Consider the following 23,663-nt stretch of genomic DNA (forward strand, 5'->3'; position numbering starts at 1 on the left):
CCTGCTAATATTATATTCTTCCATACTCTCCTTCAACCCCTGAAAGCCTATCAGTTATTTAATACATTGTCTTCCTTTCAAAATGACACCTGCCCTAGAATATATCCTTAAGAGAAACTTCTTTGAATTCCTTGGCTTCTTCCTTATGTTTCATCTACATGTCTGTAAATCAGAAAAGACCAATGTCTTGCTTGAATTTAAATTATTACAGAAAATTCTGTGTAAGCAAAATGTAAAATTCTAACTGGACATTGACTAGATTAGCACTTGCCAACAATGGCATGATTGGCAACAAAATAAGAATTAAATAGTGTGCATTTTCACTGTATACACCTTTGTACCTCTTGAGCCATGTGATTGTATAGGTGAATATTCAAAAAATAATGAAATTTACATTAAGTGAATCGTTATAATAGAAATCTTGCTTTCAGTTTTCCACTCACAGTTGGTTTGATATAATTACTGCCAAGAGTTCTGAGGCTTTCAGAAGACGAAAGCTTCATTTGCCTGACGTTTTCTGCACACACATAGAATGATGAGCAGGCTGCTGGGAGCTTGAGGAATGGACTACAGGCAGATAAATTTTGATTTGGGCATGAGTATTTTGCTCAAAGAGAGGCTGACAACCTAGTTTGTTCTCTTTAAGACCTTTGGGATTATAGTGAGGTGACTGGAAGAGGATTCAGTTTGATAAGCTGACTGAATGCTGTCTGAATATCTGTCAGGTTTAAAATGCTGAAAGAAGTTTTTTAATCTATATATTTAGGTAAATTTTGCTTAGAATTTTTAGTCTGGTACTACCTCTTAAATTTTCCATGGTCATTGCTGCATTTAATGCTAGTTAAAATAAGAGTTCATTTTCAGAAAAAAAAAAAGGCATCCATGTGGCTCTGTTTGGCTTGTTTCAGTTCAGTTTCCTAAAGAGATTCCAAGGAAATTCTCAGAGGCCTCAAACTTGTGGTGGTAATAGCACCAAAGTCAATTAATGTGGAATCTCTTTAAAAAACAAAAACAAACAAACAAAAAAACGTAATTCCCACAACACCTAAAAGAGTTATCTGCTATAAACAGAAATTATTTTCTACTTCTCATTTACTTCTCTGAGCCCCTATCACATCATGATTACTAGTTTCCTTGGTCATAAGCTGTCATTTTTGTTAGTATATTTTACTGTGCAGTGCAATGAAAAATTTTTTGTTAAACCAGTTGTGCATCTCCTGCTCTAAAATGGAAGCAGAGTGATAATTTGAATGTAGAACATAGTGACTGCACCCTGACTAGAGTAATCAATGCAAGAGCATCCTTAAAGCTTTTCTTCTGTAACAAGGGCAAACTCAGCTAAAAAGTTTGTTTAAATCATGCTTGGCATAACAAGAGCCTTGAAACTTTATCTGTCTCTGACTATCTATGAATATACCTGACTCATCATCATAGTGCCTTTCAACTCAGCCCCACTCAGCTCAACTGCTCTTCCTGCCTTTACAGATATTTAAAATTCCTTAAGGCTTCTGGGAAAGGCTGCAGGGTTTTTATATTTAATATTATTTTATTTTATAGCATAGGAAGTTCATAGCTCATGAATATCTCAGATATGCAAAATAAAATGAAGGGCCTTTTCTCTGTATACTCTTAAGTCTCCTTTTGGTCTCTGACTATGTGGTGGTTATGTCATATTTGTGTCATGAGTATTTGTTTCAAAGCAGCAATTACATCATTACAGCATTACAAAGCAGCCATTTTAAAATATTAAAAGAATAGCAGCAAAAGAAGTAATGTTTTTGAAAAGTCCTTCCTAATCTTAATCTGAAATTAAAGAAATCAAATAAATTCTGTTAGCAACACCACTACATTATAGCATTTCTCCACATATAAGAGTAAAAGCATCTTGTATTACTGTTATTTACAAATGGCTATTCTTTCATCCATGTTCTTGTCCTCTCCTGTACAGAATAGTACTATTATCTATTATGAAAATTATCTTGAAAAGCAATAAATTATCCTATTTAGTAACTACCTTGATTTGATTAGCTCTTTTTCTATGTTATTACAACATAAATGTTCTTATTATATATACTTTATTAGTTTTTCTTAATTGCCTAACTTATCTCTGATGGCTCACTTTTCTTTATACAGTTTAGTAAAGATCCACACAAAGGATTGACAGTTAATCATTTCAGTGTATTTTCAGGTAGTTTCCAGTGAACTGAATTGTTGTAATGTGTGATGTTAACTCTTTCACTGTGAAGTGCGAGGCATCGTTCCTTAAAGTACTCAGCTGCCAGAGTTTTCCTGGGTTACTGACTTTGCTCCCTGGATCCAGAGATGGTGTTCCCAGTATCTAGTCTCTGCATCTTGTCTTCTGCCTTAGCTTTTTGTCTTGCTCCTTTGCTAATATGATTCTTGAGGTCCCACACCTTTCCATCTTAGTGGCAATGCCTCTGCACCACAATGCCTGGTCAGTGCTAACTTACTAGGACATCTGCAGTATGGGGAGACAATAAAGACCAGCACCATCTAGTCTGCCCTGCCTTCTCTCTCTAACTTGGATATCATTCTTAGATCTTCTGGTCGGCTCTGTTGCTTTATTGCAGTCAAAAAAGATTTTTTTTTTTTTTTTTTTTTTTTTTTGAGATTCTGCTATAGAGAAGTAGAGCTTCTTATAGACTCTTGAGCAAAGCCATGTCCTCCTCTCTCTCGAGTATGAGAAGCTTTTGGGAGAGATGCATTTGGAGGAATGATGAAGCAAAGATCACCTTCCTATCCAGTGAAATAACTGACCAACAGAATAACATAAAAAGCAGATCACTTTCACATCCAGATGTTTTCATGGACTTACTATACTCAGAGCACTGTGACTGGCTTGTGCATTAGCATATTACTTGGCACATAGGTACAAAATAAATCGTGTATCTATAATATGAATTTAGGAGGTTCCGTATCTCTTAGCTGGATAACTAAGACATAAAATTCCAGCTGTTTAAGGCAGCACAGGTATGTGAGTGGACATGGCAGTAAGTTCAGAGGGGAGGGATGTCACTGTGGTCCAGAGTATAAGGCAAGACTTCTCAAAACTATGAAACTTGAACCAAACCTTACAAGAATGTTGATTCTTAACTCTGCGTCCACTGTTTCCTGCTTCCTGTCATTTGTGGATCATGGCAGTTGCTTTTGTCTCCTTAGAACAGGGAATTCTTAAGGAGAACCTAATAATAAAATTCTGATACTTTTATTTTAAGCATTTCTGCTTAAAACAACTCTTTCAGAAAACCACCCTTGATTCCAAAGATCATAATAATAGAAAACTTCTCAACTTCCCTGCTCTACTGACATTTTCTGTTCTCCCTCATTTAGATTATAAATATATAGGAGACTGGAATCATGTGTTTCTCATCCTTACTCTATAATTCCCTATGGATAAGACCAGCCTGATTCTTACACTGTAATCTAATCACTTACTAAGAGCGATTTTTTGTTGAAGGTGATGGATTAGCCTTTCAGATGCCCCAGCACAAACAGCACCAGTTGTCTTGGGCATTCCCATCAACTGCCTTCCTCTGATCTCTATTCCTGTTCTAACCAAACATGCTCCCACTTTCTTTCCCTGCTAACCCCATTTCCATAGGAAGTTGAATATACTTTTAAGGAAATGGCAAGACTTCCCTTAAGAATATGGGCTTTTCTTTTTGGTAGCACATGCGTATAAACCGGGAGATACGCACATTGGTAGATGAGATCTGACCAAGTACAAAGAAAGCCTTAAGTGAGAGCATCCAAGTAAATCTTAAAACCCATCAAGTTAATATATAGCCTTTTTTTTTTTTTTTTTTTTTTTGAGACCGAGTCTCACTCTGTCACCCAGGCTGGAGTGCAGGGGCGCAATCTCGGCACACTGCAACCTCCAACTGAGGGGTTCAAGTGATTCTCCTGCCTCAGCCTCCTGAGTAGCTGGGATTACAGGTGCACACCACCATGCCCGGCTGATTTTTGTATTTTTAGTAGAGATGGGGTTTCACCATGTTGGTCAGGCTGGTCTTGAACTCCTGACTTTGTGATCCACCCAACCTTGGCCTCCCGAAGTGCTGGGATTACAGGTGTAAGCCACCATGCCTGGCCAGTGTTACTTTTTAATTTAGTAAATGTTTGTAGCCACTGTGTTTTAACTCCATTTAAATATATTAAAGCTTTGCTCACATCTATTTGAACTCAGGTTTTCTAATTCATTAAAAATATTTTCATTCAACTATTGTTTTTAAACCACTAATGAACCTTTTTCCTTCTTGTGAAAATGGGCTGTTGGCCAGGCACAATGGCTCATGCCTGTAATCCCAGCACTTCGGGAGGCCGAGGTGGGCGGATCACGAGGTCAGGAGATCGAGACCATCCTGGCTAATATGATGAAACCCAGTCTCTACTAAAAATACAAAAAATTAGCCGGGCGTGGTGGCAGGCACCTATAATCCCAGCTACTCAGGAGGCTGAGGCAGGGGAATCACTTGAACCTGTAAGGCAGAGGTCGCAGTGAGCCGAGATCGCACCACTGCACTCCAGCCTGGGTGACAGAGTGAGACTCCGTCTCAAAACAAAAAAACAAAAAGAAGAAAATGGGCAGTTTTCAATATGTGAACCTTAGCACATATATTTCTTTCTCTTCTTTATCCTTCTTTGTGATCCAACTTTCATTCTGTTTGGCAGATACTGATTGCTTCGTGATTTTGAAAAAAAATAGCATGTAAGTATACCTCGAGAGAATAGATACCAGCAAAGTTATTCTTAAATGAACTTTTGTATATTGCAAGCTGTTTTCTATAGACTGTCATCTTAAAATCTAATTAAAGGCAAATGTGGAAGTCTTTTTACCATTAATGCTACAGAGATTCATTTATTTAACATTAAATAAATATTTCTTGACTTCCTTCTGTGTTCCAGGTATAGTTCCAGGTGCTGAGGATCTAGCAGTGAACAAGACAGACAATGACCCTGCTCATAGCCAGCACACATTCTAGCAAGGGTTGCAGTAGAGATACAGATGACACATAACTAAGTACACAGCCTGAAGCGATGGCAGCCAATTTTCTGATTCTTTTCCCTTTACCATTGCTTCAAGGCCGCATCTGCAATCTCAACATAACACAACACAATACAACCTGTACTGCTGGGTTGAATTTATTCTCAAAGTGCTGCCTTCATCTAGGAAAAGGTATTTAAGGGCCCAAGAAGATGAGGCTAGGAAGGAGATGGTAGATTTCAGATGTTTTAGGAGACCCAGTATATAAGATTTGACACCCTATGGAGAATAGAAAAAGTCAAGAACAGCTCCTAGGTTTAAACTTGGGTGAATGAATTAGTGATAACTAGCTCAAAAGTCCCAGGATTGGAGGCAGGTTTAGAAGTGCTGATAATGAATTTGACTAGGGGCAGTGAAAAAAACAAAACTGGAAATCAGAAGAGAAGTCAGAACTGAAATACAGATTTGGCTGTTACCAGCATTTCATGTAAATTTTAAAAGGAGAAGGAGCAAGAAGAGTAGTCAACATTGCCAGATACGGCAGGATGAGGATTTTTTTAGAAAGCCATTGGATTTGACAGTTGAAAAATCACTGATGACTTCAAGAAGACCAATTTCAGTAGATGTAAGTGGGGACAGAGCCACATCATGGTTAGTTTAAAGAATGAAGGGCTGTGATTGTCTAGCCAAGGTCATTGTGCTCTTACTCCTTGGAAACTTTGAAACTGAGGTCAGAGCTTCTCTTTCTCCCCCCACCCCCTCCTTAGCTTTCTCCACACAGGGCCCACAACTGGATGCCTGAGCTAGGGGCATGATGGAGGGACAAATTAAGATCACTGGGTCTCTGGTGGGATAAGGGCCCAAGGATAAAGGAGCCTGATGTTGGTGAGTCAGATATTGCAGGGAGCATCCTCAGTGGGTCAGGCCAGTTCAGAGACCTGTCTCTAGAGTGGGAAAGAGAAGACACACACCTAGATCTCTGTTGATTGAGGAAACTCTGGACCAAGAAGCTGGGTTAGAATGGGAAACAAAAGGACCTTCAAGGCTGGGGGAAGAAACATGGAATTAGTTACAAAGTTCTGCCCCAGTAAGGGAGTGGAATCTGGCAGTTTGCGGGTGGAGTGGTGGGGGCAGAATCTGAGGCAGTAAACTGATGTTAACTAGAAACTCAAGCGGGGATGCCTAGGTTTCTTAGGGCACAGGTACTGGGGGTGTGCAAAGAGGAACTATTGGCAGTACTTGTGACCATAAAGATAGTAGTGAGGGGCCAGTTTATGAATTGAGGGTTCGTCCTAGCAATATCTGGCATATAGATATTTAATAATTATTTGTGAAGACAAGAAGTTAGGTAGTTCCTGGGGATCAGGGGTCCTGAGTTTCTGAAGAGGCATAAGAAAATACCTGGGTTCTATTCAGGGAGAGGATGGAGGCAGTGACTAAGGGACTCCAGACAGCTTGGAGATGCAAATCCCAAAAGGGAGCTTTGTACCTCTATGGGAGTTGGAAGCAAAGGTCAGGGTCGAGGGCTCACTCCCTTAATCCTAGGACCCAGGAGTTCCTACGGATCTAGGAAATTTCCCCGCCTATGCACAGGCACCCTTGGCCCGTAACGTCTTCTCCGCCCACTGGGGGGCGGGGCTTGAGGGGGCCGGTGGCTGTTGTGAAGCCTCGAGGGCCATCAGTTCCTACCAGAGCTGTTGCGGGTGCCATCCCACCCATGGCCGGACACAGGCCCTCAAACCACTTCTGCCCCCTTCCAGGCAGTGGTGGGGGAGGCCCCAGAGGGCCAGTGCCCCTGCGGATTGACACCCTGACCTGGTTGAGCACCCAGGCGGCCCCTGGCAGGGTGATGGTCTGGCCAGCAGTCAGGCCAGGGGTCTGCCCAGACCCTGAGGTGTGGAGGATTTCCCCGGGTCCCCTGCCACAGGAATTCCGGGGCTGGATAGCACCCTGCAGGCCCCGTCTTGGAGCTGGTGAGGCAGGGGACTGGTTGCGAAGCCCCTCCGAAGGCGCCCTCCCTGGGCCCTACATTGCCCTGCGGAGCATCCCGAGGTTGCCGCTGCCAGAGGACGTCTCGGGCATACTGAAAGAGTTGCAGCAGCTGGCCAAGGAGCTGAGGCGGAAGAGGTTGAGCCTAGGGTACTCACAGGCGGATGTGGGGATCGCTGTGGGAGTTCTATTTGGGAAGGTGCTTAGCCAGAGGACCGTCTGCCGCTTCGAGGCCCAGCAGCTAAGCCTTGCCAACATGTGGAAGCTGCGACCACTGCTGAAAAAGTGGCTGGAGGAAGTGGAAGCAGAGAACCTTCTGGGCTTATGCAAAATGGAGATGATCCTGCAACAGTCTCGGAAGTGGAGACGGGCAAGCAGGGAGCGACGAATCGGAAACAGCCTAGAGAAATTCTTCCAGCGGTGCCCTAAGCCCACGCCCCAACAAATCAGCCACATTGCTGGGTGCCTCCAGTTGCAGAAGGATGTGGTTCGAGTTTGGTTCTATAACCGCAGCAAGATGGGCAGTCGATCAGCCAATGATGCTTCCCCACGGGAGGTTGTGGGGACAGCCGGGCCTCCTTGCCCAGGGGCACCAGTGTGCTTTCACCTGGGACTGGGGCTCCCAGTGGATATCCCTCTCTACTCTGCGGGGGTAACCCACTCCTCTGCCGCAGCCACCGCTGTGGGCCTCCTCAGACTTTAGGGCTGAGGGACTTGCCCTTTGCGGCACGTTTGGAGAGGGGAGAAGAAGGGAAAACCCAGGAAATGTCCCTGGGGTTCATTTGAGGGCTTTTAGCATTAATTTCTCATTCACTGTCTAACGAAGTTAAGGATACATAGTAGGGAATGGGGGTTGGAATTGTTCAAGAAAAACCTGGGAGAGAAGATGAAGTTTATTGCAGTTTTGTGTTTTCCCTTTGTTTTTCCCTAGCATTGGTTTCAAGGTACATTACAGTATATAGACAGTTTCGATATTTTGTTCCTTTTTAAAATTAAATATTGTGTCTGTTATTCCTTGTGGTTATCAGTAAACATAGGGTTTAAATTTTTTATAAACACAATACTAAGTGAAAGACTCAAGTCACAGAAGACTACCTTAGTATACAATGTTTTACTTAAAATCAAGCAGAACTCTGTGTAAACACAAAATCCAGGATAATAGTTATCTGGAGGGGATGACTTGAGCATGTGATAGGGAAGAAACACACAGAGCACACCTAGGGCCTTTGCTGAAACACCTGAGCTTTCTTGAAGGTTCTTTTTTTTTTTTTTTGTTTTATTTCTAATTTACCTTTTCATTTCCAGTGCCCCAGCTTCATGTCAGGGTCTCAGTTCATCTCCCCACTTTATGTAGTCCCATGGGATTATGTTCTGTCCTGCCACAGTCACTGTATTCTAAACTCCTTCATTACTGAGGTTGGCAAGCTGGACAGCCAGAGCTTCAGTCCCAGCTGTAGCTTACTCCTCCAGTCCCTGGGAATTTCCCTTACTTTCTCTTAATCTCTTACATAGTTTTGAGAGGATATTTGTAATAGTTTATCCAAACTTCCCTGTTGGTTTTTGCCATTATACATCAAACCACTCTTCTAATTTCGTCTCTGAAATTGCTCCTTTCAGTTTTACACGTCTACTTTGGTCAATTTTGGTCACCGTATACTAAATGGAAATCATTCATCCCTCTGTGTTTTCAGATCTGCTGTCACACACCTGCATGCTCTATTTATTGTCCTGGAATTCTATCAGTATGTATTATATCAGAGTTTATGTCTTATTTCTGGATACTAATCTTGTCAATTTTTGCTTTTTTTGTAATCAGTCTTGCAAAGATTTTATCTATAGGTATTTTCAAAGTATAAGCTTTTTGACTTATTCTACTTAACTACTATTTTTATTCCCTAGTTAATTAATTTTCACTTCATTCTTCTGAATTTTTTCCTAGTTTCTTCTGGTTTCTTTCATTGTTCTTTTTTAAATAGTTTTTAGATGAGTACTTAGTTTCTTTCTTTTTTTTTTTTTTTTTTTCCTAGTGGCTGTATAGAAAATAACTCTTGTGGGTCCAGGAGTGTAAATCAGGGGCCCAATGAGAGACTTAACTCTGGGCTGGGCACGGTGGCTCATGCCTGTAATTCCAGCACTTTGGGAGACCAAGGCGGGTGGATCACGAGGTCAAGAGATCTTTTTCATGAGGCTGTAGAAACTTTACCTTTCCCTATTTGTGATAAAATATAAAATTTGCCATTGTAAAAGTGTAAATTCAATGACATTAATTACATTCACAATGTTAGGCAACCATCACCACTATCCATTTCCAACATTTTTCCATCACTCCAAACATAAACTCTTCTCATTGAGCAATAACTCCATTCCCCTCCCCCCTCTCCCTGGTAACCGTTAATTTACTTTATATTTCTGTGAATTTGCCAGTTCCAAGCAGTTCGTATTCATGGAACCATAAGACATTTGACCTTTTGTATCTGGCTTATTTCACTTAGCACGTTTTCAAGGTTCATCTATGTTGTAGTGTGTATCAGAACTTCATTCCTTTTGTATGACTGAATAATATTCCATTGTATGGATATGCCACATTTTGTCTATCCATTCCTTTGATGATGGACACTTAGATTATTTTCATTAATAGCCAATGGGCTATTGTGAATAATACTGCTATGAACATTTACATATAATAATCTATTTGTTTACCTGTTGTTTTAGTTCTCTTGAATGTATACATAGGAGTGAAATTTCTGAGTCATACGGTAATTCTGTGCTTAACTTTTTGGGAAACTACCAATCTGTTTTCCATAGTGAAGGCACCATTTTACATTCCCACCAGCAATCTACAAGAGTTCTAGTTTTTCCATATCCCTGGCAACACTTGTTATTTTTTTTTTTAATTATAGCCATCTTGGTAGCCGTTAAGTGGTATCTCATTGTGATTTTGATTTGTATTTCCCTAATGACTAATGATGTTGAGCATCTTTTCATATGCTTATTGTCTATTTTGTATCTTCTTTGAAGAAATGTCTATTTGAGTCCTTTGCCTATTTTTAAAATTGGGTTGTTTCTTTTCTTCATAGAGTCTGGATATTAAGCCCTTATCAGATAGATGGTTTGCAAATATTCTCTCCCATTCTGTAGGTTGTCCTTTCACTCTTTTGACTGTACTTTTTCAGTCAAAAAAGTTCCCTTTTTCCATAGATAGATAGATAGATAGATAGATAGATAGATAGATAGATATATGCACACACATACCATTGTGGGTCACTTGAAATTTCATAGGAATTTTAGGATCAGTTTTTCTATTTCTGCCCAAACACCATTGAGATTTTGTTACAGAGTGCATTGAACCCTCATACTGCTTTAGGGAGTGTTGTCATCTTAACAATTTTAAGTCTTCCAATCCATGAACACAGGCTGTCTTTCCACTTATGTCTTCTTTAATTTCTTTGAGCAATGTTTTAGTTTTCAGTGTACAAACCTTTCACTTCCTTAAAGTTATTTGTAGGTATTTTATTCTTTTGGATACTACTGTAAATGGAATAGTTTCCTTCATTTCCTTTTCAAATTGTTCATCGCTAATGGATAGAAATACAACTGAGTTTCCTGTGTTGATTTTGTATCCTGCAACTTTGCAGATTTAGTTCTAACCAGTTTTTTTGGTGCATTCTTTAGGGTTTTCTACATGTAAATAATGTCATCTGTGAATAAAGATAGTTTTGCTTTTTCCTTTCCGATTTAGATACCCTTTCTTTTTCTTACCCACTTGCTCTGGCAAAATATGTAGTACTGTGTTGTATAAAAGTAGCAGATCTTGTTTTGTTCTTAGGAGAAAACTTTCAGTCTTTTCACCATTGAGTATGACGTTAGCTCTGGCTTTTTCATATGTAGTCTTTATCATGTTAAGGAAGTTCCTTTTTTCTTAGGTTATTGAATATTTTATATGCAAGGGTATGGGTTTTTGACAGTTTCTCTGGGATAAATAAAAAATGCTTGAGAGATATATGAAATCCTATGACTATTTCATAAGATTATGCTAACTACCAGTACCACTACTTCCTTCCCCAGTACTACCATCACCATTGCAGCCACACCTAAGATACCTAAGCATTTTTTTCTCCTACTGTAAGGGTGGTTATTTTTCTGTTTTGAGGGATCTCATTCTCATGACATCTTTGTAAGAATAAATGACTTACCCGGGGTGATGAAAATAAGTTTCAAGCCAGATCTTCCATAGTCCACAACATGAAGCAGCCCAGATGTAGCTCAGCTTTCAGGAATGAACTTTTCGTGAAGTACTTTAAAAACAAAAAAGTCAAGTAAATATTAATGCTGCACTTACATTATTCTAACTCTTTAAAAAGATTACCTAATTATGAACAAATTGTAACAACTTTAATTTTCAGAACATACCTATAAGCTGTATTGTTTCAGGTGGACAATGGAGATGTATCAAGGTTACACATATACACTTGTATAAGATTAGCTTGAGTTGTCAGTTTATTTACTCAAGAATATAGAATCACGTTGGAAATATGATGGCCACAAAGCATGTGTAAATGAACCATATATATCTGCACAGCTTCCCATGGTCCAGCGTCCTTTATGACAATGCCCAAAATACGGCACTGGATAAAAAGTGTGGAAATGAATTCCACACTATAGCTTTTTTATCCTTAGGGCTACATCAATGCTCAAGAACAACTTAATGTCTGCTCTTAATGCTTCCATTTAAGAGAATGTTTGGAGATGTTAAGCTTCTTCTGGTTCTTGGACCAAACTCAGTGACAGTGAATCCACAACATCATCAAGCAGAAGAATCTGAATTAGTGCCTGAGTCTCTGATCCCAGCTTACAACATCCCAGTGAGACCATTTCCTCCACACAAACTACAGGGACCCAGCTTAACAAATATGTGCTTTTTCTTCTTGTCAATATCTAAAGGTAGAGCACTGAGGATCCATGTAAGTTAGTGAAAACAGAGCCGAATCCTAATTGCTTATCTTTAGATTCAATAGGTGACTAATCACTTACTGTTGGATTATCCCACTAAATGTCACACAGCACCAACTCCATTTCATCCTTTTCCTAGACAGCCCTTCTGGAAAGCCTTGGAAAGGAGATGTTTCAGCAGAGTCAGACAGTGTTGAATGCCAGAATAAACAACTCTGATTGTGTTGTGAACATAAGAGCTGTGAAGAGGCGCTGACCTCAGCTGCTCCTTCAGTTCCTCTGCAGCATCTACAGATGTGGAGAAATTGTGATGAGCTCTCAGTCTCAGGGAACAGCTCCTAGAGTCCATCTCAGCCCCCGCATAGCTGCATCATTGACACAGCTGCCCCACCTCTGCTTAGGCAAAGCTTCTATGTGTCACTAATCAGCTTCACATAATTTAAAAGATTTTCCATCACTAGTTCTCTTGGCTTTCTGTGAAAAGGAAAAAGACTGGACCTTAGGAAAACCTTTATACTGAAGTGATTTCAGATTTTTCAGAGATTTAAGATGATATGTAGAAACTTTCATCATAAGATCCCTTAAACAGAAGAATAACCACCCTTAGAGTTGGGAGAAAACCAAGAATGTGTTGTTAAGTAGTTAACAATGTTAAATGTTACAGATATCAAGTAATGTAAGAAATCAACCAAGATACATTGGCCAGGTGCGGTGGCTCATGCCTGTAATTCCAGCACTTTGGGAGGCCAAGGTAAACAGATCACTTGAGGTCAAGAGTTCGAGACCAGCCTGGCCAACATGGTGAAACCCCGTCTCTACTAAAAATACAAAACTTAGCCAGGCATGGTAGTGTGCACCTTAATCCCAGCTACTCAGGAGGCTGAGGCAAGAGAATCACAGCCTGGGCAACCAAGTGAGACTCTGTCTCAGAAAAAAAAAAGAAAAAAAATCTACTAAGCCATATCATTTCAATAACTAAGATGCCATTGATACCTTTAGTAATAATTTCAGTGGCATAGTTAGTAAAGACAGATGTCAAACAACAGTCCAAAGTCTTCATATTTGCCCAGATTTTCTCCTGCCTCAATTTAAAAACTAAATTTCAACTCCTGACTCCAATAGATCTTCACTGTCATTCTGAAAATGTCTCTTTATCAAACATTTTGGTTATCTTGTATTTCCTGTAGACATGGCAAGTATTTTTAATCTAAGATGCTGAGCCCCTTTAGAGTATAAGCAGAATAGTGTTTTTCGTACAAATGTGCATTTTCTTTAAAGATGATTGATAGCCTTCATCACATATTCAAAGGGGAGCATGACTCTTCTTTGGATCTACAGTTACAGAATTTAAGAAGCACCTTCCCTTTTGCCACCTTTTCAAATGATTTCCTTTGACAGTACCTATCTAATAGGTAATTTCTGGTTTTCTTTGAATCTATGTGTTCTAGATATCTCCAACTCAGTGTCATATCAAGGCCCTAAGTTGCATTTTACATTAGTCTTTTAAGTTTAGACTAAATAATGTATTGATTATTGATAAAAGTTCTTACACTTTTATCAATCCTTGGCACTTTAATTAAAATCTTATCATAATGAACAATTTCTCTTTTTCCTAGAAGTTTTCTTATTCACTAAGAAATCATGAGGTGTTTGGGTATCTGTCCTTATTTCAAAGCATGATCCTTTTCTGGAATTAGCATCTGTTTCAATAATTTCTTTTTTTTTTTTTAAATATACTGTATATCCTTGTTTATTACACTAAATCTGTTTCATGGCGATTTGTTTTTCAGGATTGCCACTTTTGTTTATGCCTTTCTTCTAGAAATAGTCTTGCCTACTAAACAATATTGGTTTTCTTGGCAAAATCTATTCAAGATTAATTCTTTTCAGAATGCAAAATGGTATTATTTATGTCAAACTGTGTTTTTAAAGTGAAGACTACAAAGCCATTGCAATTAAACTTAGTGGAAATGTACTTGACAGAGTGATTCAAACTGAAAGAATAAAACTTAGAAAGATAGTTAAGGAAATTTTGAAGGTAAAGATTTGGCCAATTATTTAACAGTGTGATGATGGTGGTGGTGATGGGCAAAATAACAGAAACAAATATTTATTTATTGGAAAGTGAATTGGTACAACTTTCATGAAAGGTTGTTAGGTAATTCATATGGAAAGCTTTTAAAATGTGCATTTCCATTGGCCCATCATTTCAACTTTTAATAATTTTTATAAGAAAATAATTGTGTGTGGCCAGGTGCAGTGGCTCATGCCTGTAATCCCAGCACTTTGGGAGGCCGAGGCGGGCGGATCACAAGGTCAAGAGATCAAGACCATTCTGATCAACATGGTAAAAACCCGTCTCTACTAAAAGTACAAAAATTAACTGGGTGTGGTGATGCATGCCTGTAGTCCCAGCTACTTAGGAGGCTGAGACAGGAGACTGGCATGAACCCAGGAGGCAGAGGTTGCAGCGAGCCAAGATCAGATGCCCCTGGACTCCAGTCTGGCAACAGAGCAAGACTCCGTCTCAAAAAAAAAAGGAAAGAAAAGAAAATAATTTTGTGTGTGTGTGTATGTGTGTGTGTGTGTGTGTAAGGATTTAGCAAAAAGAGTGGTCATGCAGAAATTTTTTAAAAAGTTTAACAGCAAAAAATTTGAAGCAACCTAAGTGTTTAACAAAGGGTTAAGTAAATAAAATTAAACATGATAGACAGTTAAAATTGTATTACAGAACCACAGTTTTGATAGAAAGTTCAGAGTAAATTGTTGAATGAAGCAAAACAACTTATTAAACTTCATACCATTTTAAAAATATATATTACATAGAGAAAAAAATCTAAATGTATATACAGGTATTGGTATTGTTAGTGATTTGTTTTAAAATTTTTGCTGTATGTATTTATTATACAATTTTAAACATCCAATAAATATTTTTTAAAGGAAGGCTTCAGGAGATCTAGAGTTCCAAAAGATACACATTGTCCTAGTCTTCTTTGTTTCTAAAATAGTAATTTCTCCTTACAAAGCAATATTTAAAAGGGTAAATCTGACCTATTCATTTTAGTCACATTTTAGTTTCTGTAAAAGAAAGGCAATTATCTAAATGGAGGAGTACGGAGCCATATACATTAGAAAAACATTGCTAAAAATTAAGGTTTGTTTTTTTTTTAAATCAGAGGCCCATTAATGTTAAAGAGCTCCAGCGTAGCACAGTGAGTGAAGACACCTGCCATATGTCTGTTTTTCTGCACAACATGGTAATTTACAATTACAATTAGTGTGTTTATATACCTCTGTAGTTAACTCATATTTAGAATATAATGTAAGCCCAAATCATTTTCATGTTTCTGAGTGTTTACTTTTCAATTTTAAAAAGCATTTGAAAATATCGAAATCCTGATTTTAACACAGTAGAATCTTCTTTGCTTGTCGTTTTTGAAGAAACCAAATGAATATAAATGAGCTCCATGGATTTCTGAGTTGGAAGGCAAGGTCAGTTCCTGTGATTACATCCCCAGCCAGTTGAAAGATGAACTGTCATGAACTGAATCCACCCCAATACCCAGTGAAATCCTTAAAACAAGTCATTAGCATTATCATGGCTACACCAGTGAAGAGAAACATGACAGGAAGCTTTGGGAGAGGCTACATAGTTTATCGAAGGGGCTACCTCTAGAAAACAGTCCAGCACATAAGTCTGGTAAGCTGCAACTGTGTCACCTCACTTTGCAGCTAGGAGCATAGCTACTAGGCAGAATTAGCTACTTTGGTCTTGAACCTTGGACTTAGGTTTTCTTCCTGCAGCTTCCAACAAAATGACAAAATACAAACTAGCTTCACTTGCTGCTGTCACCTCTTCTATTGCCAAAGACTGTGGTTGGAAAAGGAAACGTTGGGGCCTTCCTGAGATTTCACTACATTTAAAAATCAATATTCTTTTTTAAAACTGTACTGCCTGAATGTCATTTCTTCTTCAAAGGAATAACTGCATTGCTTAACAAGTAGTCCTCCTTTTCCTTTCAGCATATATAATGTAGACCATCTTCTAGGTCTAGGTCATGTGGCCAGGGCAGTGTATAAGATGCATTGGGTTGATTCATTATTTTAGAATGGATGATAATGTTCCTAAATCTGCTTTAAAACTTTGAGTATTATTGATTGAGTAGTGGAAAATCTTAACATATACCTTTTTAATTGAAAGAGAATTTGTTTCAGTATGCCACGCTATTCGTTTTCTAGGACTGCCAAACAAACTACCACAGGCTGGGTGGCTTGAACAACAGAAATTTATTTTCACGCAGTTCTGGAGGCTAAAAGTCTGAGATGAGGTTGTGGGCAGGGTTGGTTCCTTGTGAGAGTTTTGAGGGAAGGATCTGGCCCAGGCTTTTTTTCTTGGCTTGTAGATGGCTGTATTCGCCCCTATCTTTACATTGTCTTCCTTCTGTATATGTGTGTGTCCCTATTTCCTCTTTTTATAAGTGATAGTAGACTAGGACCTATCCTAATGACCTCATTTTAACCTAATTACCTCAGTAAAGATCCTGTCTCCAAATACAGTCACATTATAAGATACTAGAGCTTGGGACTTCCACACATAAATTTGGTGGCGGACACAATTCACCCAATAACACCTACTACCCCTACTGTAGAGAATAGAATAGGTGATCAGGGATAGGTTTAGAAAGGCAGAGAGACTTTGTTTCCTACAAAGGAGTGAAATAAGGTGGTATGATGGAAAGGAAAGAGTATTAGCCACAGAGTCAAATAGTCCCAGATCTGCATTCAAATAATACCACCATTCTAGGGTTATCTTCTCAGGAAAATTTTAGCAAAAATAAGATTTCTTCCCTCCCAATCAATAACCTTCTGGACTAAAGAATTACAGTAACTTCTTATTTATCTGTATTTTTGGAGCAGGACAATTGAACTCTCATCAGTCTCACTTATATTAGGAAGAAAATTTTGATATTTTGTAGAGATATGATTCTTAAATTTCCCCAGAAAAACGGATATGTGAACTTAGTAAGAAAGCTGTCACTTTTCACTAAGAATTGTCAGCCACTAAGTTTATCAAGCTAACGTACAGAACAGTCAGTTGACTTGTCTTTAATTTGTTGTCATTGTGTTTATGAAAAGCAGAACTAAAACAGAAGAGAACAAGTTTAGACAGTGACTGTTTTCATAAACAGTTTTAATAATATTACTAAATCCAAGTAGACACTAAGTTTTTTACATATATTAACTGTAAATATTTCTGTAATAATCAACCATTAAATAATACAGATATTTTAAATGATCACCTCATTTCAAACATTATTTTTTGGCACCAATCTGCTTGCTAAATATGTATTACCTTTGACATTTAAACGAAAGAGAAGAGATGGGGGGGGGGGACCTCCCCATGCAGGGATTTAGTGTGTTATTCTTTACTCCCCTGAAAAGCCAATCACTGCAACACCATAGGGAAAAAAGAACGTTTTGCTGCTTCTGTGTCACATCATTAAAGTAGTTAATCTGCAGCCATAAATTTTTGTCTTCTGGGCCAAGAAATTTCAAGTAAAATACTAACAAAAATGTAACACTTTTAAATGAGAAGTGAAAGCATCTTTATCCTTCTTATTTGAGTTTCCAGAAATGGCATGCTCCATAAAAAATTGTATCATTTTTATTTTTAAACTGAGTTTCTTGCATTAGTCAGTAAACAATTTATTTGGTGAACATTCTCTGTGCACATATATACACCATGTGAACATTTAAGAAACAGAAGGTGCTTGAATTTGTGAGATTTAAATATTTTCTCACAGTTGATCCAGTGATACTACAGTTGAAATAAAACCATATATAAATGAAATACCACTTTCTAAAATGTAAGTGTAGATTTTTTAATTATTGTTTTAATGAGGACAATAATGATTCCATGTATTCAGTGGAATATCTCATAAATCTTCAGCATGTTTACTCTCATGTGCATTCTAAGACTCACCATAAAATACCTATCCTAATTACAGATATACATATTCATTTTATTACATTATCTAACTAGACATATTTTATATTGCTAATTTTCCTGCAAATATTAACTTTTAAAACTATAGGCAATTATTTGATATCTCATTTATGTTCTCCTAAAAACGTGCATACACATATCAGTATACATATTTTAAGTATATTATGTGAAATATGGGTTATGTAGACCATATGTAATACCCCAGGACATGACAAACAAAATGGTAATACTTACCATAGCAATGTTTGGCCATTTCCAAGACATCCTTGCTGGGGTCCCAAACCAACTCCTGCTTTTCCTCCAGGCCCCTCATCTTCATATTCGTGTAAGCAGTAACATTGTACCTCTATACTTTATCCTCAGTGACCAAATTTCTAATTAGCACCTGTTAAGGGCTAAGCACTAAAGATTCAGAATTAGACAAGAAGCACATAAGCTTGAGAGAGGAAAGAATTGAGAAAATCAAGGATTACATCACCAAGCGACCAGTGTGAGAGGAATGGGCAGAGGAACAACACAAAGAAAGGAGCAAAGAACTCAGTGGAAATATATGGAAACATTCTTAAGAAGAGGGAACAACATAAAGGATAACTAGGAGTGGAGGGGGGTAAGGAGAGAGAGAGAGAGCAAGAGAGAGATGACCAAAAGTCAGGAAGGGGAGGAAAAGTGAAGGGAGTTTATTTTGACTGAAAATCTGGACTGTAATTTGTTACTGAAATTAAGAGTTAAATGTAGTGGTAAAAATACAGCCATAGACAAAAAGTTATATAGTTCTCAGTATATGATTACTTGAGCCTTCCAAAATGCATGAGAAGAAATATTTTCTTAACATTAAATATTAATATATCAGTGTTTCAAAAAGACATTGAACAGCACAATACATAATTTATTTAATTGTAATACTTTTGATAATGACGTTTTTGTCATTCAAGACAAAAAAATCATTCTTCCTGTGACTGGTTTTTATATCGACTTATGTCAAATAGCCTAGGTCATAATACTAAGTTCTAAGGTTCTAAAGGCCTTTCTTCCAGGAACTAATGTCATTTAGTACTGGTGTAAACCTTCTTGATGATTTGCCTTGGCACCATGGATCAGCAAATCCAGAGATATTAATGGCTTAGCAGATCCACTGGCCTGTTCTTATCAAGAGTCAATTGTCTTCATTAGACTTTTGATTAAAAAAAACTGTTAATCAGTTTCTTTAAGTTTATTATAATCTCATAAATAAACCACTAAAAAGTGTTTGGAAGTTGAAGAAACCACCAGACACAAGACAATCTCTTAAGTAAAAGCCTGCTTGCCTTTGTTTGCAAAAACATTTATCTGATTAGAAACTCTGTTGACTGCCATGGAACACAGTTAAACTGTTTCTGTTAACAGCTCATTATACGAGAGAATGCCTAGCATGATACTGGAGATAAAATAGATATCAATAAATTTTTAAATCAAACAATTGACTTAAGATAAATAATTAATTCTGATGCATTTTATTCTCATATGAAATTAAAATGATTGATATACTCCTGGTCAGAGTCATTCTGAGAACAACAACAGCAAAAAAAAAACCAACCACCTTTGTAAGAATTATTGAAAACTATTTAGGCATAAAGAACAATGCAGTTCTTAATTATACTTTTTTTGTGAAATGAGGAAACTGTATATATATCTTTAGTTATTATTAAGTCCGGTGTTGCTTCCATCTGTGAATACTGAAATGCCTCAATGTATTATTGATCCTTATAAAACTTTCTAAAATGAGAGTCCAGTTTCTAAAATGAGTCCTTATAAAACTGCAGAATTCTAAAAAGATTCATTTTTCCCCCAAGTCATGCAGACTCATTGGTCTCAGTGGCTATGAATAAACACGAGTCCTGACACCATACTTTGTTTTAAATACAAGTGACACTTTTAGCATAAGTTGTTTCAGCAGGTGAATTTTTTTGCAGATAGGCCAAAAATCTATTAGAACCCAGCACTGATAGATCTATTTCTTAAGAATATCTCTTACTTCTGATAATCCCCAAAGTATGTATAATGAAACATGTTAGGTGAATAATTTTGAGAGGTCTGCTCAAGGCAGTGGGCTTATGTTTAGTGCATTCCACTGGGCAACTGCCTTTTCAGACCCTTACCATCTACAGAGGAGAGCCAGAAGGTATATACCCTCATAGCTTAAGGTTCCTAAAAGTTAAATATGTTGGAATGTAATAAGAATATTCAGAAAATGGAAGTTAAGTAATTATTCTAAGAACACTGAGGGTTTTTTGAGTTATTTGTAACTCAACTTGAGGTAGAATATAGCTCATCCGAATCATAATGCCAGATGAGTTGTTTTCCAACCAGCTCTTAAAATGTTTTACATGTTAGAGTTTAAATATTATAGTTTAAAAGGGTTAGTAAATGCTTTTCCAGAATGAATTTTCACATTGTCTTCTGGAAAGCATGTACTAACCCTGTTATTGTCCAATGCTTCTGCTCTCTTACCCAAGAGAGATAGCTATAGCTAGTTTTCAGTTGTTTATGAATACATTGTTTATTTGGGAAATTATCCACAATGAACCATCATCTTAGACTAGCTTCTCCTTGTTTCCCAGTATATTTTCTATGCCACTTTTTCCCACTACCAAACTAGCATCTTCTCAGCAAATGCAAACTACTTTTAATTATGCCAAGTAAAACATAATCAGAAAAATAAACTCCCTCTCTCCCACTATCCCTCCTTCTATCATTATTATGAAGTATTAGAAAACTGAATATGAATAACTTTGGATTGCCTACCACTTTTAGTTATCTATAGCATTTACATGGATAATCTAGAAACTTCTTGCCCTTAAACACATATTAGCATTTTAAAATGCCACTATTATAATTTACTGTATAGTAATTTTACATATTCAAATATGTAGACATGAATTCAAACATGAATACATGAATATCAAGCTCATGTTTTATAACACTGAAAAAGAAGCTGAATACAATCTACTCTTTTCAGTTACTGTACTAGTACAGACTCTTCATTTTAAGTTACATAAGCCCAATTCAAGCTTCTTCCAAAAAAGAAAAGAAAAGTATTGATTCATGTAAACTGAAAAACCCAGATGTAGATCTACTTCTGGTATCAACAGATCCTGGGACTCAAACTCTGTCATCCAAACTCCTTCCGTTTCTCTTTCTACTTTTCTTTGCCTGTTGGCCTCATTCTTTCTTTCTTGCAGAAAGGGCTTTTTCACACAAACAGGCAGGGTATCTACAGGCAGTCGCAGCAACTTCTATTCAGCATAATCCGAGAGAAACAGCCTTCTCTCTGCCCTAGCATCTAAGTATCACTGAAGCCGAAGAGGTCACGTATTAGGACAGGCTGTGATTGGCCAGCCTGAGCCAGTACCTTATCTATGAGGGGGTTGGGGGTAGGGCATGGTATTGTAATTGACAGCCCAGTGAAGACTATATGGAGTTGAAGAGAAATGCTCCCTCAGAGAAGAGTTTTGAATATGTCGACCATCATTTTCCTTGTGTCAACTTTTCCAGTTTCTTGAAAAGTTTAATATACGGGCCACAATTAGATCTCAGGTTTCTGATACAGAGAAAAGAGAACATGTAGGATACTGCACACAGGAAGATCCAATATTATAAACACTAGAACTGATCCATCACTTGACTGATATTCGAATCTGTGATTCTGGAATAGACCTCAATGTTAGCACAGTGCCCCAAATCATTTTTGCTGTATCAACCAATTACCACATAAAGCCTGAGGCCTGCTATGTGGAGGGCTTTCTTTCAGTACTGTTCATTTCATTCAGAACCTATAATCCCTGACATGAGCCCACTGATCCACCTACCTATATCCGAAGATAGCTTACTGGCATTGGTACCACAGACCAGGAGAACATGTAAGCATACAGAGACCAGTCTGTTAGCTCTTCATATTAATACTATTTTCTCTTCTGGTACAACCAATTTAATCTTTTTAAGGGAGAGCTGCCAATATTTTGGGGTTATTCTTACCAGTACTTAATTTCTGTCTTGATCATACTTTCATTTGGTATCTATCTTTTTAACAAATAACAGTAGATTCTAATAATCAGTTTTATAGAAATTCTTTGGGATTAGCAAGGTCCTTGTATTTGTCATCTCATTTGTTGCTAAGCTTCAGGCAAAGTAATCCCTAAAATCTCACTGATAAACATGTTTTATTTTGAAATCACAGTGAAAAATAAAGACCTAGAACCTAGATTGTTATGCATAAATTATGTTTGTATCTAATTAATTCTGACAGTGCTCTTGTTTTTGTTCTTTTCCCCAGTTCTGATTTTCTGTTTTTCATTTCTGAAATAACTTTGTTGTATATGATTTTCTTGTAGTCTGCCTTAAATTCCTAGTGGAAAGAAATAGGGGTATTGGTTCATCAATAAATTAGTCAAGCAAACTAAAATCACTATACCAGCTACTGTTCTTCCTCTTATATCCTCAGAGAAGGTAGAAAATATACGGTTAATGTCCTTTCAATGCTTTACACAGAGCAAACTTATTTAATACAGTAGTTCCCCCCTTATTTGCAATTTTGCTTTCTATAGTTTCAGTTACTTAAAGTCAGTCATGGCCAAAAAATATTAAATGGAAAATTCCAGAAATAAACAATTCTTAAGTTTTAAGTTGCGCATCATTCTAAGTAGTATGATGAACTCTCACACTATCCTTCTCTGTCCCTCATGGAATATTAATCATCCCTTTGTCCAGAATATTCACTCCATATATGCCACCCTCCCATTAGTCACTTAATAGCTGTCTCAGTTACTGTATCTGCTGTGGCAGTATCGTAGTGCTTGTGTTCACATAATCCTTATTTTACTTAATAATGACCCCAAAGGGCAAAAGTAGTGATGATAGCATATTGTGATAATTGTTCTATCTTACTATTACTTACTGTTGTTCATCTCTTACTCTGCCTGATTTATAAATTAAACTTTATCATAGGTATGTATGCATAAAGCAAAACACTGTATATCTAGGGTTTGGTACCATCCATGATTTCAGGCATCCACTGGGGGATAAGGGAGGATTACTGTATCACCTAGTGACTATATTTCAAAACCGACTTGCTCTCACTAAAACAATTTCATCATTTGATATATTGATAAACAAGTCAATTTATTATAAAATATTTTATTTCATTAATTATAAGACATAATTTTAACTAGCTAAGGTTGGAATACATCTTGCAATAAGTGATAAGAAAGCATCATGCCATAGCTTAATTGGCAATGTTTTTCTTTCTAAATGATACAAAAAGTAATGATGAATCTTATAATCAATGGTGTCTTGGATGTGGTGACACATGATACTATAATTGACTGTTATAGGTCTTTGTTTCCCCCAAAGAGTTCATTTAAGTCAAATATCTATTGGTCCACATCTTTTGAGAACACTAGGTTTGGTTTAAAGATTCCCTTTTGTAAAGTGAAGTTTCTTTTGGTGATGTTAATTACTCCCTACTCTGTCTATTTTGTAACATCAGATTTTTGTTAATGTATTTCTTAACTCAGAGCACCCTTAGGTTAACAGCTCCATTCACTGGTCATTTTCACTCTTCTTTTCGTATGAAAAAAAAAAAAAAAAAAAAAACAGTGTCAGTGTCATTTAAATATTAGTAATTTATTTTAAGATTTATAAGAAATCTTATGTTTCATTCAAAGCAAAAACAATCTG

The 23,663-nt window shown here is 37.4% G+C and overlaps 2 protein-coding genes across 2 annotated transcripts in view; both read left to right on the forward strand.

Moving 5' to 3' along the window:
* The window catches only part of LOC108528169 (protein FAM172A-like), a 284,825-nt gene that overhangs the window by 150,535 nt on the left and 110,627 nt on the right, over window positions 1-23,663 (forward strand).
* Window positions 6,349-8,005, forward strand: POU5F2 (POU domain class 5, transcription factor 2). Its single transcript, XM_017869860.1, has one exon. It carries the CDS (start codon window positions 6,591-6,593, stop codon window positions 7,695-7,697), a length of 1,107 nt encoding a protein of 368 aa, XP_017725349.1. The 5' UTR covers window positions 6,349-6,590; the 3' UTR covers window positions 7,698-8,005.

Source organism: Rhinopithecus bieti, unplaced genomic scaffold (genome assembly GCF_001698545.2).
Source record: "Rhinopithecus bieti isolate Rb0 unplaced genomic scaffold, ASM169854v2 scaffold_5026, whole genome shotgun sequence".
Classification (NCBI taxonomy): Eukaryota; Metazoa; Chordata; class Mammalia; order Primates; family Cercopithecidae; genus Rhinopithecus; species Rhinopithecus bieti.